The sequence below is a fragment of the Nerophis lumbriciformis genome, linkage group LG27 (genome assembly GCF_033978685.3).
Source record: "Nerophis lumbriciformis linkage group LG27, RoL_Nlum_v2.1, whole genome shotgun sequence".
Taxonomy (NCBI): domain Eukaryota; kingdom Metazoa; phylum Chordata; class Actinopteri; order Syngnathiformes; family Syngnathidae; genus Nerophis; species Nerophis lumbriciformis.
The window spans coordinates 34,737,806-34,754,242 of NC_084574.2; the positions used below are offsets into that span (position 1 = coordinate 34,737,806).

The 16,437-nt window shown below is 39.5% G+C and overlaps 1 protein-coding gene across 4 annotated transcripts in view; it reads left to right on the top strand.

Moving 5' to 3' along the window:
- Positions 1-16,437, top strand: part of slc26a11 (solute carrier family 26 member 11) — a 63,542-nt gene that overhangs the window by 23,988 nt on the left and 23,117 nt on the right. For all 4 annotated transcript variants that reach the window (XM_061988071.2, XM_061988075.2, XM_072916432.1 and 1 more), the window contains exons 8-12: positions 5,182-5,254; positions 7,913-8,024; positions 8,094-8,149; positions 8,775-8,915; positions 8,990-9,117. In XM_061988071.2, coding sequence (XP_061844055.2) covers positions 5,182-5,254; positions 7,913-8,024; positions 8,094-8,149; positions 8,775-8,915; positions 8,990-9,117 — 510 coding nt within the window. The remainder of the gene's footprint in view (positions 1-5,181; positions 5,255-7,912; positions 8,025-8,093; positions 8,150-8,774; positions 8,916-8,989; positions 9,118-16,437) is intronic.

Here is a 16,437-nt window from a genome sequence, read left to right on the forward strand (position 1 = left end):
TGGAGTTATGTACTTAACAAAAAAAGGTGAAATAACTGAAAACATGTTTTATATTCTAGTTTCTTCAAAATAGCCACCCTTTACTCTGATTACTGCTTTGCACACTTTTGGCATTCTCTCAATGAGCTTTAAGAGGTAGTCACCTGAAATGGTTTTCCCTTCACATGTGTGCCTTATCAGGGTTGATTAGTGGAATTTCTTGCTTTATCAATGGGGTTGGGATCATGAGTTGTGTTGTGAATGAGAAGGTGTGTCCAAACTTTTGGCGTGTACTGTATATGCACAGGCCAATATATGCATTACATTTTTTCATGTATAATTTTGGATGAAAATGTGCTCTTAGGGGGACCTGGTTCACAATCATTATGAGAGACAAGAACACACGTCTTTTTTTTTAGGATTTTAAAGATGATAAAAAAAGGCTTGCAAGATGCAGCTAATGGGAGCCGCCGTTGTAGCCTTCAAAGCCCTCTAAAACAACTTAAAAACACTCGATCAATGTTTTATATACAATATACAACCTTTATTTCACCAGATGAGAAACCCATCGAGATCAACATCTCTTTCACGAGTGTGACCTGGCCAAGAGGTCAGCAGCACATGTGACAGAGCAGTTTCAGAAAATTAATATGTTAAGACATACATTTTAAAATGCATAAAAAGGAACTGTAAAACAATGAAACAATTAAGATTTACACCTTTTAAAAACACAGGCACTGTGCAAACGTCTCAGGCTCTCTGTTCTTCAGGATATAACGGAAAGCTCCAAATGGAAGTAGTTCAGAGAGTTGTAATGTATTCCATGCCAGAGGGACAGCAATGCTAAAAGCTTGTTTGCCAAATTCAGCCCGTACAAGAGGAACAGTTAAAGCATACACATTGTTAGAATCAATCAATCAATGTTTATTTATATAGCCCTAAAAAAACAAGTGTCTGGAAGGGCTGCACAAGCCACAACGACATCCGCGGTACAGAGCCCACATAAGGGCAAGGAAAAACTCACAACCCCAATGGGACGTCGATGTGAATGACTATGAACGTAATTCATAAGAGCTGTTTTTCTTTGTAACAAAGTGCACAAGTATGGAGGCATTAAACCTAAAAGAGCCTTATAAATGACAGTCATCTAATGTGTGTATCTGCGTGCACTCAATGAAGATAATTCTGGTTTCATACACAGTTCACAGTGGTGGGTGAGACTATGACAGCCAGTAACAAATCTTAGAATTTAGACAAACTTTATTAATCCACAAGGGAAATTGTTCCACAAAGGTTGGAAAGGGTAAGGATGGAAAGGATAATTCAGGTATTAAGTTGACTAAACATGTACCATAGTAGCAATATAAAATATAACATATATGTAATGTTTATATATCATATTATATTATTATATTATATTTTTATATAATATATACAATATATAATACATTCCAATTACCATGTACAATATAACAGTATATGTAACAGCTGCAGCAAAAAAAAAAAAAAGGCAGCATAAAATAGAGAGTAAATCCAACAGAAAATATATATTATAAACAAAGAGGGGTAGCTAACATAGGTCAGGTAATAGACAGATATCATCTACTGCTGTATGGTGAGTGATTATACAGCTGGATGGAGTGCGGAATGAAGGAGTTTTTGAATCGAACACTGTGGGAGCAAAGCTGAAGGAGCCTGTTGGAGTATGAGCTTTGCTGTCCTTCAATTGTCAGGTGGAGTGGGTGGGCAGGATTGTCCATGATGGCGAGCAGTTTGTCCAGTGTCATTCTGTCCCTCACTGACACAAACGCCTCCAACTGAATGCCAATAGTTTGGCCGGCTTTCCGGATCAGTTTGTCAATCCGGTTTAAGTCCCTTTTGCTGGTGCTGCTCCCCCAACAAACCACTGCAAAGTAGGGCTGGGCAATATGGCCTTTTTTTAATATTTCGATATTTTATAGGCCATGTCATGATACACGATATAGATCTCCATATTTTGTCTTAGCCTTGAATGAACACTTGATACATATAATCACACCAGTATGACGATTCTATAGATTTAGATTTATTGGTCCCCTTTGGGGAAATTCATTTTTACTGCTGTACATTTAAACAATAGACATTACACATCACAAAACAAAAATAACAAAATTACATCATACATGACCAACACATTTATAGACTAGTCAGACAGGTCGGCCGGACCTGCTGTTAAGGGCGGCTATAGCTGCAGGGATCAGGCTTTTCCTGAGGCGGGCCCTCTGTAATTTGGTGGTTCTGTACCTGCGCCCTGATGGTATGTGTCTACATTAAAACATTCTTGTTCATACTGCATTTATATATGCTCATTTTAAACTTTCATGCAGAGAGGGAAATCACAACTAAGTCAATTGACCAAAACTGTATTTATTAAACAGTTATTAAGCAGTGGCACAAACATTCATGTAATTTCAAAACAGAAAGTGCAAGATGTTGACATGCAGAGTAAGCACTCTTCATTCTCTAGTAGGTTACTTTTCAAATGATGCTATATATTAGCAGCAATGCTACTTTTTGTAGCATTACTGCTATACTGCCCCACACTTGACAAATTACGGTTGTCTGTTCGACATATTCCCACTTAAACCACCGCCAGACTGCTGTTTTTCTTGGGAATTAATTCTTCCTTCATTTGTTACCAGATTTGCACCCTCTTTTTCTCGTATTGCCACTCGTACCACAGCTAACGTTACCAATGCCGCTACCTCTATGCTCCGCGAGGGCGTATATGTATGTGACGTATGTAAGAAGGTGCGCTTGTTTTATGTCTCTGTGAGAAGGAGAGACAACAAAGAGTGAGAAGAGCCTGTAGTGTAATGCCCGCAGCTAAAATACAACAATGAGTAGAGAGGAGTGTTATGTGTGTATATGTGTAAATAAATGAACACTGAAATTCAAGTATTTATTTTATTTATATGTATATATATATATATATATATATATATATATATATATATATATATATATATATATGTATATATATATATATATATATAAAATACACAAACATATATATATATATATATATATATATATATATATATATATATATTAGATTATATTTAGATTAGATTAGATTTATTGGTCCCCTTGGGGAAATTCATTGTCACTGCCGTACATTTAAACACTAGACATTACACATCACACACAAAAATAACAAAAAGACATCATACATGACTAACACACATTTACAGGCTTGTCAGACAGGTCGGCCGGGCCTGCTGTTAAGGGCGGCTATAGCTGCAGGGATCAGGCTTTTCCTGAGGCGGGCCCTCCGGAATTGGATTGTTCTGTACCTGCGCCCTGATGGTAGTGGGATGATGTATTGGTGTAGTGTATATATATATATATATATATATACATATATATATACATATATATATATATATATATATATATATATATATATATATATATATATATATACATATATATATATATATATATATATATATATATATATATATATATATATATATATATATATATATATATATATATATACGGTGTATATATATATATATATATATATATATATATAAGAAATACTTGAATTTCAGTGAATTCTAGCTATAAATATACTCCTCCCCCCTTAAAACCCCCCCCACCCCCCAATCTCCCGAATTTGGAGGTCTCAAGGTTGGCAAGTATGCCAATCTGGGTCGAGAATAGAACCAGGCTGTGGCAGGTGGAAGGCCAAAATTTCAGCTAGCAAAACATCCCGGCTACAGCAGGTCAAAGGCTTCCAATTTCCAAGTCCAACAAAAGCAGTCAGAAAAGCCACATTTGGAAGTAAGCCTTAATTCCTTCATCAATTGTTAAGCTTAAAACTAGTAAAATTTATTTAAATTGGCTAATAAAGAGACTAAAACAGACACAAATTCAGAGCACTTTGACAGGCAGACAAACAAAAGACAGTGCTGTCGGCCATCTTAGATTAGTGTCATGACACACTGCAAATTTATTAATAATGTAGTAACAGACACGATCATAACAACATGTAATATATACAATATTAACCGTATTTTGTTCATTTCATGCACAGCCGGAACTTAATTATTCTGCACTTTTTTTCCGTTTCCATAGCAGTGCACTTCCGACTTCCCGCAACAAATATGTTCCTACTCCCTAAATCCAAGTGTGTTGTACTAATCATGGCAGACTTTGTAATAGACAACGAATGTGATTATTGTTGGACAAATGAGGATTCACAACCTTATCTTTTTTAAACTAAATATACGGAATATACTAAATACATATATAAATATACTACTGCTTCTAGAAGCGCGCACAAAGAAGAGGCTGAAACGTTGGAGCAGACGGAAGCCGAGAGAGCGACATGGTTCATAGTCTACCATGAATTGATTACGTGGACCCCGACTTAAACAAGTTGAAAAAGTTATTCGGGTGTTACCATTAAGTGTTCAATTGTACGAAATATGTACTGAACTGTGCAATCTACTAATAAAAGTTTCAATCAATCAATCAATGGTCACGCTGCAAATCTGGAACTTTTGAACCAAGCTTGACCAAACGGACAACTGTGCCTCGAGTAAGTCACTATACAATTGATCATGATACATGCAGCACATCAGTGCATACGCTGTCAAGCTAGCTGTGTACAAACAAAACATGAAATGTGGGCTAATACGTTACAGATACTGTAATATGATTGTTCAATGTTTTTCAGTCAGTACCGATTGGTGTCTTAACGCATTGTGTTGTGCATTACAAACTCATACGCATTTCATGCTGACATAGAGGCTAGCTTATCTCTTTCCGTAGTTAGCGTCTACGGCTCATATCGTAGCATGCCGATGTGTTAGTACGCTAAAAAAAAAAAAGAGTTCCTCAGTGTTCGCTCTTACAATAACAATGTCACTACAGTTTGGTTATTATACAGGTTGCCGAACGTAAATGAAGTATTGCTGACGGTTTTTGAATGCTTTTTTAAAGTGATTTAGAGGTAGAATGAATTGCTTCCATTAGCTGCTTTGCTACCAAGAACCAAGAACGAGCACATTTTTGTGTTAGAAAGCGTAAAAAAAACAAAAAACTTCTCTTGTCTCTCAAAATGATTGTGAAAACGTGCAGTTCCCCCTTAAAGGTTAGAAAAGATCAGAGCTGATTTGAACAAGTTAGGTTTTGACATTTTGTCTGCAGGATTTTGGAGGAGGTTTAGCTGTAATTCCTTTCATGGGTCTGCTGGAAAGCATCGCTATTGCTAAAGCATTCGGTAAGTGAAACGTATTAACTTAATACTTACAAAAATTATAATAATATTATTAAGCTTATTTTATACATGTCACATTTGACATTTTATTTATGTATCGTTAAAACATATTATACATATCACTTTGACATTTCATAAATATATTAAAACATCTTAGTTCATTTTATAAATGTATCATTAAATGTTTTTATTTTTTTTACATACTTTCATAAATGTATCATGACATTTTATTTTGTACATGCTTTCATAAATGTATCATGACATTTTATTTTGTACATACTTTCATAAATGTATCATGACATCTTATTTTGTACATACTTTCATAAATGTATCATGACATTTTATTTTGTACATGCTTTCATAAATGTATCATGACATTTTATTTTGTACATACTTTCATAAATGTATCATGACATCTTATTTTGTACATACTTTCATAAATGTATTATGAGTCTTGTGCCTGGTTGAGATCACAGCTGGGGGCGAGGCTGCCGATTTGTGACAATCTGCTTGCTTTATTAGTTTTGAAGGACACAACCAGACCCGTTGATCCTTCTACTGAGCAGCGCATGCACTACCTCTCTGTCTCTTTACTCGCCCACTCACTCAGTGACGTCACTCAGACAACACGTTGCCATTCTCTTAAACACACACACACGCAACTCTCACGAGTTAACCAGCTCCCCTGTTGTGCACATGTAGCTATGTAGACTCGGTTGCTTGTGGGGCGGGGCGGTCTTCCGTGCGGCTGCAGGGAGTCTCTGGTCCCCTCGGGACATCCCTTCTTTCTGCCCGCGTGGGGTGGGTCTCTCACCGGCTGTCCCCGTTATCTCTCGTGCTTTGTCCTATGTTGGGCGCCTCTGTCTATGTCCTGCCGCCCGGCAGAGCCAGCGGTGGGCCCACTTCTAGGGGTCCTGTCGCTGGCGGGCCTGACTACATGGGGCCGGTGTTCCCTTGTTCCCTGGGCAACGCACCTGCGATTTTGGGTTGGATTCTCAGGGTGGGTGGGGCCGTACTTTGGCTCCCGCACATTCTGGGAGACAAATATATTGTACATACAAACACACATACACACAATTATTCATACATATATACATACATACTTACATTTATTTATTCATACATACGCGCACACAAAAGGTACATACGCTCCCACATACATACACAAATACAATACATACATACACATTCATGTTACATACATCCACATGCACGTTCACTGTACAAACATACATATACACATACTGTACATATACATTCTCTGTACAAACATACATATACACTTACTGTACATATACATTCACTGTCCAAACAAACATACACACATACTGTACATACACAAGCACATATGCATACATACACTCATGCAGATAATCCCATTTCATCAAAGATATATTAACAATTCCCCTTCAGGGAAACTGGGTAAAACACGGCACACTTAACCTATTTTTACTATAACAATGTACAAGGTTAATATAGTTTTCCCATCCATTTATCTGCTTTCTGTCACGTGCGGGGTCGCATCTTTATGCGAGGTCGTTCCTCCAGATGCAAAACGGACACTCCGGACGAAAACGTAAAGGTAGGAGATGATTTATTAATCATAAATCATACACTGTATCAAAAGACAGAAAAAAACAAAAGAAAAGCGTGCCGATCGCACGGGAAGCTAAGGCAACAACTTAGCACAGGAATCGAGAATAGGAATACACCAACGTAACAGTTGCATACCGCAAACAATGAAGCCAGACCGAGTGTGGTGAGCAACGTGAATAAATAGCTCTCTGATTAGTGCTCAACAGCAGATGAACGTGCCGAACACTAATCAGAGGCAGGTGAAACCAATTAGTACCCAGGGTAACCAAAACAAACCCCCGAAGTGCACAAAACAGGAGCTAAGGGAGTCCAAAACTAACAGAACATAACTAAACAAAACATGATCCGACCACGGATCATGACACTTTCTTTTGTAATTCAAGTTTCCATTACATATATGTATTGTTGCATTTAAAACAATTGTATTGTTGATAATAGAGGTAACTATTGTTATTATTCATTATCAATCATGCTATTTCTATTGGTATTTTTATTGCTCCAGCTGTCGTGCAATAATGTTCATTGTCATTTCTGTGTTATTAATATTGACTTCACTAACTGCGTCTCTGCTATAATTTTTTGTATCATATTTGCACATAACGTATTTGCTGATGTTGTTCTGTTGTTTTTGTTGTCGTTGTTGTCTTCCTGTCTTATCCCCCCTCTTGTCCCTGCAATTACCCCCTGTGTCTTTTTTTAATTTCTCCTTTCTTTCCCCTTCTGCTGCTGGGCCAAACATTAAATAAATCCACTTAATAAAGTCAAATACAAATAAGGCAACAAGAGAAGTATCCCACACTTCTCTTTTGTAAAGTAAATCTGTACAGCAGATATGGTCATCTACATCATCAATATGATTAGCCTGAGTGGCTGGACAGGACATAAAAAAATAAATGCATGTATTATGAAAACATCTTATTTTATACATGTCGCGTTTAACATTTCATAAATATATCATTAATTTATATCTTATTTTATGTTTTATTTGACATTTCATTCATGTATCATGTAAACATCTTATTCATGAATCATAAAAAGATGGTCTAAAATGGTTCTGACTCTCAGCCAGGAAGAACAATTACAGGATTGACGCTAACCAGGAACTGATGGCCATCGGTGTGACGAACATCATGGGCTCCTTTGTGTCCGCCTACCCTGTCACTGGCAGCTTTGGCAGGTGTGTGTGTGGATGTGCATGTGTGTGTGCGCGTGTGTGTTTCATATTTATGTTTTGTGGTCATGCTAGGACTGCAGTGAATTCTCAGACTGGTGTTTGTAGTCCAGCTGGAGGGATTGTCACCAGTAAGTCCACATTCTCCTCAATTTCACATTAACGGTTTGCGTGTATTAAAACATGTGCAAACTTAATAGCACACAAAGCTGATCTACTAAACACTTGCACTAAAGTTTACATATGTTAAATGATCCATATAGCAATTTGTCTTCATGTACAAACGTATAAGCAGAATAAATGCTGATTAATAGAACACGCAATATAACCATTTAGCACTCGTAATGTGATTTATCAAACATGAAACTGTGATCGGGCTTGCAGTAAAAGATGATAAGAGAGGGAATCCTCCATCCATGTGCATATGTAAATATATTTGGACTGTCAGAAATAAAAAATAGTAGGCAAATCGTCAATATCAGTTTATAATTTTATAGCTGCTGGATGAGTTAAGGGCTAATTCATTTAATCAAATGATGGTGTTTTTTTTATTGGGCAACCTTAAAGTTTTCACACATTATTTATAACTTATTTGTGATCTTGTTAGCTGTAGACCCTTAGATTTTTCAGGTTAGTAAATATCGAACATTGTCTGACATAGTAAACTTGATTGTTGATATGCAAAACTTTAGTTTGTGTTTAAGTTTGCATTTGAATTCACAAGCTGTGTCCAACCTTGTGTGTGTGTGTTTGCAGGTGTGATAGTGTTGCTGTCCTTGGCATTCCTCATGCCAGCCTTCTACTACATCCCTAAAGCTTGTTTGGCTGCTGTGATCATCTGTGCTGTGGCTCCAATGCTGGATTATCATGTTGTGGCTGACATGTGGCGTATACACAGTATGTGTGTTGTACTACCACTGTGTACTTCTTGACACTCTCCCTTCATGTAGTTGTATGTATGTTGTCTGCAGAACTCGATCTCCTTCCCTTCATCGTCACCTTCCTGATGAGTTTGTGGCAGGTGCAGTATGGAATCATGGGAGGTGTTGCTGTATCTGCAGCACTGCTCATGTACAGCATGGCGAGACCACACACACAGGTACTGTATTCTGTGGGCCTGATCCACTAAGATCCAAATATCACATGCCATAAAACTACAGTATATAACTATATAATTGCTATTAGTGAGCGGCGTGGCTCGGTGGTTCGATCCGAGCTTCCGCTATTCTAGTCACGTCTGTTGTGTCCTGGGGCAAGACACTTCACCCTTGCTCCTGATGGGTCGTGGTTAGGGCCTTGCATGGCAACCCCTGCCATCAGAATGTGGATGTGTGTATGAATGGGTGAATGTGGAAACAGTCTCAAAGCACTTTGAGTACCTAGAACAGGGGTCGGCAACCTTTACCAGTCAAAGAGCCATTTTGAACAGTTTCGCAAATTATAGAAACCAATGGGAGCCGCAAAATTTTTTTTTGAAATAACACTGCATGCAAAGTTTTCTTTTTGCCATATATAAACCAGGGGTCTCAGACACGCTGCCCACACCCTTATATGGAATATGAAAGCTGGTGCGGCACGCGGGTTTTAAATGAATGGCGCTTGTCAGTGTCATGCGTGCCGTGATGGTACAGCATATAGCACCTGCTACAACCAGCGTGCCTGATCAGCCACACGTTGTATGGTGTTTTCGCTTGCTCATGTAGGTGACAGCAAGGCATACTTGCTCAACAACCACACAGGTTACACTGACGGTGGCGGTATAAAAAAAAACTATAACACTCTTACTAATAATGCGCCACACTGTGAACCCACACCAAACAAGAATGACAAACACATTTCGGGAGAACATCTGCACAGTAACACAACATAAACACAACAGGACAAATACCCAGAATCCCATGCAGCCCTAACTCTTCCGGGATACATTATACACCCCCGCTACCAAACCCCGCCCACCTCAACCGACGCACAGAGGGGGGAGAGGGAGGGGGGTTGATGTATGAGGGAGCAGGGTTGGGGTGGGGGCGGGCTTTGGTGGTAGCAGGGGTGTATAATGTAGCCCGGAAGAGTCAGGGCTGCATGGGATTCTGGGTGTTTGTTCTGTTGTGTTTATGTTGTGTTAAGGTGCAGATGTTCTCCCGAAATGTGTTTGTCATTCTTGTTTGGTTTTGGTTCAAAGTGTGGCGCATTATTAGTAAGAGTGTTAAAGTTGTTTTATATGGTCACCGTCAGTGTAACCTGTGTGGCTGTTGACAAAGTATGCCTTGCTGTCACGTACGTGTGCAAGCAAAAGATGTATAATGTATAACAGGTGTTGGGCTGGCACACTGTTAATACAGATTGTAGAGAGCGCCAAATATTGTATCATCATGGCACGCCCTTATTATAGCTGTAAGGGTGAAAATCGGTAAATATTAATCCGCGAGTTTTCTGCGAGAGGCACTGAAATCCGGAAGTCTCACGGGAAAATTGGGGGGTTCAGCAAGTAAGCTGCTGAGCCACATCAGAGTGATCAAAGAGCCGAATGCGGCTCCGGAGCCACGGGTTGCCGACCCCTGACCTAGAAGGTAGAAAAGCCATTTGTTGCGTGTGATCTACTAAGACTGCCTGCGTGCATCTTACCAACTTTATTTATAAAGCCCTTTAAAAGCAATCACAGTTGAAACTGGTGCAGACTGTCCTATTTAAAGGAGGTTTTTGCGATTGCTATGTGGCTTTCACCTTGGAGAAACTAATTTACTGCTTATATTATGCCTGTGGCGTTTTACGTTTTGAAACATGCAGCAGACCATTATGTATCACTTTTTCTGGACGTTTTAAATCAGTCATGCAGTGCAGCTACAATGGAACCCTTTATTTTTTAGCGTGCTAAAGGTGTGCTCATTGAAAGATGCTGGCACTAACTGCGAGCGTGCGCTCAAATGTTCCGGACGCAAGTAAATGCATATTGCAGGATGTTTTTTTTCATATACATTTTTAAAAAAGTAAACAAACCTCAAAATACATCAATTTAGTTTGTTTTCATCAGCCGCCTAAGTCATCCAGCAGCTATAAAATTATAAAATGATATTGTTTATCAGACAATATGTCTTATGTTTTTATTTTTGACAGTCCATTTATGTTGACAAACATACTTAGGACGGACCTGCAGCGCGATCGCCTCCTTTCTCACATCCATTTCTGCTCAACTGCCAGTTTGCAGGTGCTTCCTGTATGTACTAAATAAAGAGGCAAAATAGCTCCTACAGAACAATTTTAGTTTTGATAAATCACACTGTGTGTGCAATAAATTCATATTTACATTCTCAATATTGTATGTCAATGATATTACCAACTGTTAAAGTGTATTTTATTTGCGGATGTCACAACCGTAATTTATTCAGGACTAAATATTACAGATGTGTTAGAGGTGGTTGAAAATGAATTTATATATTTATTTTATTTAATGGTTTGATATACATAGATTATCCTTGAATACTAGTAAAACAACAATTGTGATTTTTTTTGCAATAGTAGGACAAGTGTGGATGGCTCATTATGTGTCAAAGGAGTTGAGATTCAAAGAACACAAGAGATCAAGTTTTGGTTGTGTTGCGATTAATGACAATTTGTCTTGGAAATCACATACAAATGATACGAAGGCTAAAGTATCAAACTATTGCTATTGCTATTTTACACAAAGTCAAGGAATTCCTAAATCAAAAACCATTGTCCATCCATCCATCTATCCATCTTCTTCCGCTTATCCGAGGTCGGGTCGCGGGGGCAGCAGCCTAAGCAGGGAAGCCCAGACTTCCCACTCCCGAGGCGTTCCCAGGCCAGCCGGGAGACATAGTCTTCCCAACGTGTCCTGGGTCTTCCCCATGGCCTCCTACCGGTTGGACGTGCCCGAAACACCTCCCTAGGGAGGCGTTCGGGTGGCATCCTAACCAGATGCCCGAACCACCTCATCTTGCTCCTCTCGATGTGGAGGAGCAGCGGCTTTACTTTGAGCTCCCCCCGGATGACAGAGCTTCTCACCCTATCTCTAAGGGAGAGCCCCGCCACCCGGCGGAGGAAACTCATTTCGGCCGCTTGTACCCGTGATCTTGTCCTTTTGGTCATGACCCAGAGCTCATGACCATAGGTGAGGATGGGAACGTAGATCGATTGGTAAATTGAGAGCTTTGCCTTCCGGCTCAGCTCCTTCTTCACCACAACAGATCGATACAGTGTCCGCATTACTGAAGACGCCGCACCGATCCGCCTGTCGATCTCACGATCCACTCTTCTCTCACTCGTGAACAAGACTCCGAGGTACTTGAACTCCTCCACTTGGGGCAAGATCTTTCCCCAACCTGGAGATGGCACTCCACCCTTTTCAATAAAATGGTTTTAAAAACCTTTGTATTGTTCCATATCTAACATACTGTATTGAAGTGTGGGGAAATGTCTGTAAAACATATTTGAACCCAATCTTCCTTCTGCAGAAGAGAGCCGTAAGAATCATTACTGGAAATGCATACAGGGAACCCACAAACCCAATATTCAAACAGTTCCATTTATTGACATTTCATGAATGGTAGAGTATCCTCATACAAGTCCACAGTGTCTCTCTTGGCATTCTACCTATCACAGAGCTGGGCAAATATTTTGACTCGGGGGCCACATTGAGAGAAAAAAATGTGTGTGGGGGGCCAATGTGTATGTGTATATAAATTATACATACATACATACATATAGGGCTGGGCAATATTGCATTTTTTTAATATCGTAATATTTTAAGGCCATATCGCGATACACGATATATATCTCGATATTTTGCCTTAGCCTTGAATGAATACTTGATGCATATAATCACAGCAGTATGATGATTCTATGTGTCTACATTGAAACATTCTTCTTCATACTGCATTAATATATGCTACTTTTAAACTTTCATGCAGAGAAGGAGATCACAACTAAAAAAAAAATCACAATTTTTTTCATACGGTGTTGATCTGGAAATGTTTGCCTTGGCATTTTGATGGTGTGGACGTGTGGCACCAAACGGAGATGTAAACGTGCGGAGTAAGCACTCTTCATTGTCTAGCGGGTGACTTTTCAAATGATGCTACATATTAGCAGTGTAGCCGAGTGTCCTGGGTTCGCCTATACAGTGTACTTATCAGTGACGTGCAGTCACTAAAGGCAGGTGAGGCCCCGCCTCACCTGCCATCATGGAAAGAAAAAAAATGTAAAAAGAAAAATTTTTTATTAAATTGTTATATGTATCCAGTGATTATACTATTAAGTTATTTCCATTTAACTTCACCAGTTTTAGATTATTTTTATTCAAAATCGCTGAATTTTCACATTTGCCGTTCAAATACTGAGAAGAGACGGTGCGGTGAACAGCATCCAGTTGAGGCACGTCACTCAGTTGTGCCTCACCATGGATTGCGGACTCTGCTAACTGCTGGCCTGCTGTGCAGTGAGACCGTATTGCTATATGAACTATATTATACATTTCCATAGTTTAGTTAGCTGAGGTATATAATGTACAGTGTATTTTGTCAACAACTGTATGTGTGTAACGTATTTCTTGTGCTGAGCGATCATAAAACGGCTGCAAAAAACGCACTGGCTGAGGCTCCAGTAATCCCGCCTCCTGCACCCCCGCCGTAGATTGCAACCCCTGACGGGAGTGTTATATCAACTATAGCCCACACTTAAACTTTCCACGTGCAAGATTGAATCTATTTAAAAAGTTACTTCATAAGACGCCAAAAAGTGCAAAAACAATAATGTTCGTATTGGAGGAGTTGTGAATGACTGCAGGGCCACAACATTAGGTACACCTGCAGACTGCAGGTGTACCTAATTCACAACTCCTCCAACACGAACATTATTGTTTTTGCACTTTTGGCTTCTTATTAAATAACTTTTGTAACCTATTTTATGGGCTTTCCTCTTTGTGATGTTAAGTTCCTGTTATGCGCTGTTATACAGTATATGCCTTGAGCTCTTATTTTGAAGGCGCTAAGAGCGGAAGTGATGACACGTTGGAGTGGAGCGGAAGTTTTTGAAAGAAGGTAAATAAAGTGGTCCTCGTGTAAACTGGAGCCTCCGTGTTTGTTATTTTGTAGTTTCATACAGTATAGGCGACATTTATAAACCCTCGGTTACACTTTTTTAAATAGAGTCAATCTTGCACGTGGAAAGTTTAAGTGAGGGCTTTAGTTGATATAACACTCCCGTCAGTGGTTGCATTAATCCAGCACAACAGCAGCGAATGGACTTCATTTATAAGTAAAGGTAAGACCATAATAACGTTTTTTTTATTAAATGTGCTTTTTTGTGTGCTACAGTTTGTATGTGTAAAGTTAAATTTAAGTTAAAGTACCAATGATTGTCACACACACACTAGGTGTGGTGAAATTTGTCCTCTGCATTTGACCCATCCCCTTGATCACCCCCTGAGAGGTGAGGGGAGCGTGGGCAGCAGCGGCGCCGCGCCCGGGAATCATTTTTTAACCCCCAATTCCAACCCTTGATGCTGAGTGCCAAGCAGGGAAGAATGCTGGTATGAGCTTTTAAACATAACCCGTTAACTGCTGCCAATCAAATGGTGAATAAGATACTCTTTAGGGTTCATATGTTTGTAAATCTGACTGTGATGAAGTCAGTGCCTCACCAGCCATGAACCTCACCGCACGTCACTGGTACTTATCTAATAAAATAATAAACGGGAGACATTAGAGCAGGTTCGGTAGCCACCGCTTCTTTATTGTCAACATCACACACCTCCTTCCACAACCACACACACCCTACGTCACAGCCCTACAGCAACAACTCTGGAGAGACAAAACTCCTCCTCCTTACCTAACACACTCCGGTAACTTGGGACACCCTGAACTGTTTGTTACAGCAGTAACAACTACTTTTTATAGCAGCGCTTTTTCCCCACACTTGACAAATTACGGTTGTCTGTTCGACATATTCCCAGTTAAAGCCAAACCACCGCCAGATGATGGACCCCCTGCTGTTTTTGGGGGGAATTAATTATTCCTCCATTTGTTACCAGATTCACACCTTCTTTCTCTTGTATTCGCACTCGCACCACTCCGCTAGCATCACAGTTAACTTTAGCCACGCTGCTACCTCTCTGCTCCGCGAGGGTGTATACGTATGTGACGTATGACGTGACAGTATGTGACGTGTGTAAGAAGGTGCGCTTGCTGTCTGTGAGAAGAAGAGACTGGAAAGAGGAGGAGAGCCTGTAGTGTAATGCCCGCAGCTAAAAGCAACTGCGTGAGAGCGTATACTCGATATCACGATATAGTCATTTTCTATATCGCACAGAGACAAACCCGCGATATATCGCGTATATCGATATATCGCCCAGCTCTACATACATACATATTATACATACAAATCTGCTGTACAGTATGTGTGTTGGGGTCCCTTTTTTTCAGGAACACGAATACCAAAAGTCACAATGTCCGATAGAGTTCTAAAAAAGTTATGACAGACCACCTCATTAAAACAGAATGGAATTTTACAGGTTTTTTTTACTGAATGAGACACCCAAAATGTACATTATAATAAAGACAGTGAACTATGAACTATGAACAATAAAACACTGAATATTAACAACAAATGAACGTCGCTTCTCTCTTACTTCTCAGACCAGCTCCTCGATAGTTGTGTATCTTTTACAATCAAGCAAAACACAACAAAAATTAAAAAAACAGCAACATATGAATGCAAAGTAAAATAAACACCTACAATATGATATATTATCATGTAAAAATCTGCTTCTGCATTTGTTTCTGACACATGCGTTTCAGGCTGCCTGCTTTGAAAACACACCCCGCCCTCTCTGGTTTGTTCCACGTCTGAGCTGCTGTGACGTAGATTACCGTAATAACTCGAATATCACTCAAAAGCACAGATTTCAACCATTGAATTACTTTCTATAGTTCAAGACAGCACTGCACATCATAATGGCGGCGACAGTTTTGATGTTAATTGTTATGGTTTGTAGAGGAAGGTGACGGCAACGGACACCAGAGGAAGGTATGTACAATAATTTCATATATATGTATTCAATATATGTATACTAATGCAAAACAATACTAACAAATAAGCTAATCTAAGGAAATGGAGTGTGTCAAACCAAAGAATGTGTGTGTGTGTGTGTGTGTGTGTGTGTGTGTGTGTGTGTGTGTGTGTGTGTGTGTGTGTGTGTGTGTGTGTGTGTGTGTGTGTGTGTATAGTTAGCTGAAGTTTGAGTTTGAGTTTGAGTTTGAGTTTATTTCGAACATGCAAGCATACAACATAATACATCACAATTTCCAGTTTCCCTTTTCAACATGTTCGAAAAGGAGTAGGAAGAAGTGTGTTTTACCAAGTGTGGATGAGCGATAGAACAAAGCAGTCCATGGGGCAGGCAGGT